Here is a 3,739-nt window from a genome sequence, read left to right on the forward strand (position 1 = left end):
ATAAATATATATATATATATATATATATACACACATACATATATATATATATATATACACACATACATATATATATATATATATATACACATATATATGTGTGTGTATGTATACATGTGTGTGTGTGTGTGTATATATATATATGTGTGTGCATTTATGTATGTATGCATGCGTACACATTTCCTTATCTACTGTCCCCCCACTCTCTCTCTCTCCCCCCCACAAACCTACACATAAAAATTTATATTAGCCATTTACGAATATCATTTATTTCTCACCGCATATTTATTCTCTAGTTAGCCTTTTTAATGCTCTGAGTATTAAATGTGTTAACATTAACTCAACTACTGTTTGTTTTTTTGGGGGATGTTTTTTTTCTGTTATTTTTAACATGCGGACTTTGAACCATGCATCATTAGCTGTGGGGTCGAAAAGTTTGCTTCCCATCCATAAGGTCTTGGGGTTCAGTCCCTCTGTGTAGCACCCTTGGGCAAATATCTACTGCCAATGCCTTGTGAGTGGATTTGGTAAATGAAAGCCCATCATAAATACATATGTATGCATGTATGTATGTATGTATGTACGTATGTATGTGTGTGTGTGTGTATGTATGTATGTGTGAGTGTGTCTTTGTCTTGATGTCACATAATGGTTGCAAATAAGCATATTGTTTGTTTTCAGTTTTTTGTGAAAAACATGTCTGGCCATGGGGAAATATTACCATGCCTGGAAACAGGTGAGTGTTGGCAACAGAAAGAGCACCCAGCCATAGAAAATCTGTCTCAACAAATTCCATCTGACCCATGCAAGTATAGAAAAATAGAAATTAAATGATTGGGATGATGACCTCTGAGTGAGTTGCAAAAGATGGTTGGCTAAAAGACTTGGCATCAGGAAAGGTAACACATCAAAAATCATTGCCTCCTGAAACTACATCCAATCCCTGCCAACATTTGTCTCTCAGTGAGTGAAGGGGAGGAATGGGGCTTGTGATTTTCATGTATTTCCAGATATGGGAAACCAAATGTGAGAACGTATGTAAGTCAAGGTTTCTACTGGCTGAGTAGTTAAAAATAAACATGCTTCTACAAAAACATAAAAACACACACATGTATACATATGGGTGCATATATATATATATATATATATATACACACATGCACCCATATGCACACGCACACATATATACATAGCTATACATGCATTGATACATATGCACACATACACACATGGATCCGTACTTAGACATATATATACACACACATATACAAAAACAGGCACACATAAGCTCAAATATACACACAAATCTTGTACATATTTACATCTTCATATGATAGCTGTCCACTCATGACTGAGGAAGACCATCAGTCACCATTAAGAACATTGTACACTGAGACAAATTTATACTTTACACTTGTGGCTGCACTAATGACTAATGAATCCAGCTCTCGATAAACGAACCCGTCAGCAGATATTGCACACCAAGCTTCTTCCATTCACTACATTAGCAGCACGTTTTTGAGCAGCTTGCTTAAATTCTGAATGGAAAATGAGTGTTTTTTTCACAAATACCCTTTACTTCCTTTGCTTGTTTCTTCCATTGCAGGTAATGACAAGCATTGCTTTCCCATTTGATTCCTCATACTTCAATGAGCACTTTACATACACATTTAAACACATAAACCCCCCACACATAGGCAGACATACAGACACACACACTACATACATAAACCTTGCACATAAATACAGACACAGAAATACACAAAGGGATATATACATGCACACGTTTTTTTTTCTTTTTTTTGTGGTGGTGGGTATGATTCTCAACTACCACCTATCTCAATTTTTTGTCACGTAAAATACACCATTTCGAATGTGGCCGTCGCCAGTACCCGCCTGACTGGCCCTCGTGCCGGTGGCACGTAAAAGCACCCATTACACGCTTGGAGTGGTTGGCGTTAGGAAGGGCATCCAGCTGTAGAAACTCTGCCAAATCAGATTGGAGCTTGGTGTCGCCTCCTGGTCCACCAGTCCTCAGTCAAATCGTCCAACCCATGCTAGCATGGAAAGCGGACGTTAAACGACAATGATGATGATGATGACAACGAGATACAGTTTTCTATTTTGCCATCCTAGACAGCCATATACACACACACTGAGGCACGAAGATACACAGACAAGGGATCAGTTAAAAGAACTTACCTTTTTCAGTATGCTCCAATGAAAGCTGCTTACGCTTGTACGGTGAATAACATAAACACAATCTTGATTCCCTGATGAGGTCACAATGGATGATTGATATTACTGGTTTCAGGATGTGAGTTGCAGTGAGAATGCCAGTGAGAAGACACAGCAAAAATCCTCCAAGGTTCAAAACCATTACCACAAACAACTGAAAAGATATCACAATTAAGAAATAAGCAAATAAATAATATATATATATATATTGTCAGTAGTTCATACATCTGAAAGAGAAGCATGCTCTAAAACATTAAAGCAGCAACATCACATCGCTGGGCAGCCACGTAATGCATTTAAAAGAGGAGGGCATACCATACATAATTAAATAGAGACTCCTCAAATAGCCAGGGACATCTATCAATGGGAGCAAACAGTGTAAACTTTGCTTCGCCAAAGTACCAAGAATCCAGAAAAACTCGCTTAACCTGGAGGACCTTTTAAACCTTAACTTTGCTTACAGTACCCATACGTTGCAAAAATAGATCTTACAAGCCATTCATCAATGTCTGGTTTTAAATGACACTCTGTCAGTTACGACAACGAGAATTCTAGTTGATCCAATCAACAGAACAGCCTGCTCATAAAATTAACATGCAAGTGGCTGAGCACTCCACAGACACATGTATCCTTAACATAGTTCTTGGAGATTCACCATGACACAGAATGTGAGAAGGTTGGCCATTTGAAGCACGGGTACAACTCATATTTACCAACTGAGTGAACTGGAGCAACATGAAATGAAGTGTTATTCAAGAACACAAGGCGCTGCCAAAAATTGAACCCATGACTTTATGATTGTCAACCAAATACCCTAACCACTAAACTATGCACCTTCACTTCTGGTTTTAACAGTACGTACTTAACTGACAGTGTGGAGCTCCGTAAAAGCCTTCTATGTACAAGACAAATAGACATGGGGTTCCCTGCTCCCTGCCCCTATAAGCTAAGACTTTCTAATTACATACTGTCATCAATCTTTGCTTTGCAGCAAACATCCATACTCCACCAACACACACACACTGATACACAGAGACATCTTTTATATACAAGCAATACATAACAGTAGACAGCAGAACATCAAAAGTTCCATGTTTTCAGACAGACTACAAACACTTGTACATTCAATTCCTAGATGGACATGTTGGTAAGGTGTAAAAATGTTCCATAATCAGAATATAACAAGAACAACCTAAAAATATAATCACTTGATACACCATGTATAACAACAGATGTGTTAATAACAACAACAACATTATCAGCAACAATAACAATATACTTCTTCCCATAAAATATGCAGACAGAATAACGATACACATACACTTGCACACACACACACAATCAACTAACAAAATAAAAATGTCAGTTATATAATGAAGGCACTAATAATGATGATGATCATGATGATGATAGTAATGACTAATTTCCTTTCACTTACATTACTAACAATGTACTGAGTAAATTACAAACATCCCAACACCACCCCCTTAACCTTTCACCC

General features: G+C 37.5%; 1 protein-coding gene across 1 annotated transcript in view; it reads right to left on the reverse strand.

Moving 5' to 3' along the window:
• The window catches only part of LOC106876391 (uncharacterized), an 87,741-nt gene that overhangs the window by 11,048 nt on the left and 72,954 nt on the right, over positions 1-3,739 (reverse strand). Inside the window, exon 3 of the mRNA XM_014924908.2 lies at positions 2,203-2,392. Coding sequence (XP_014780394.1) covers positions 2,203-2,392 — 190 coding nt within the window. The remainder of the gene's footprint in view (positions 1-2,202; positions 2,393-3,739) is intronic.

Source organism: Octopus bimaculoides, chromosome 14 (genome assembly GCF_001194135.2).
Source record: "Octopus bimaculoides isolate UCB-OBI-ISO-001 chromosome 14, ASM119413v2, whole genome shotgun sequence".
NCBI classification, from domain to species: Eukaryota; Metazoa; Mollusca; class Cephalopoda; order Octopoda; family Octopodidae; genus Octopus; species Octopus bimaculoides.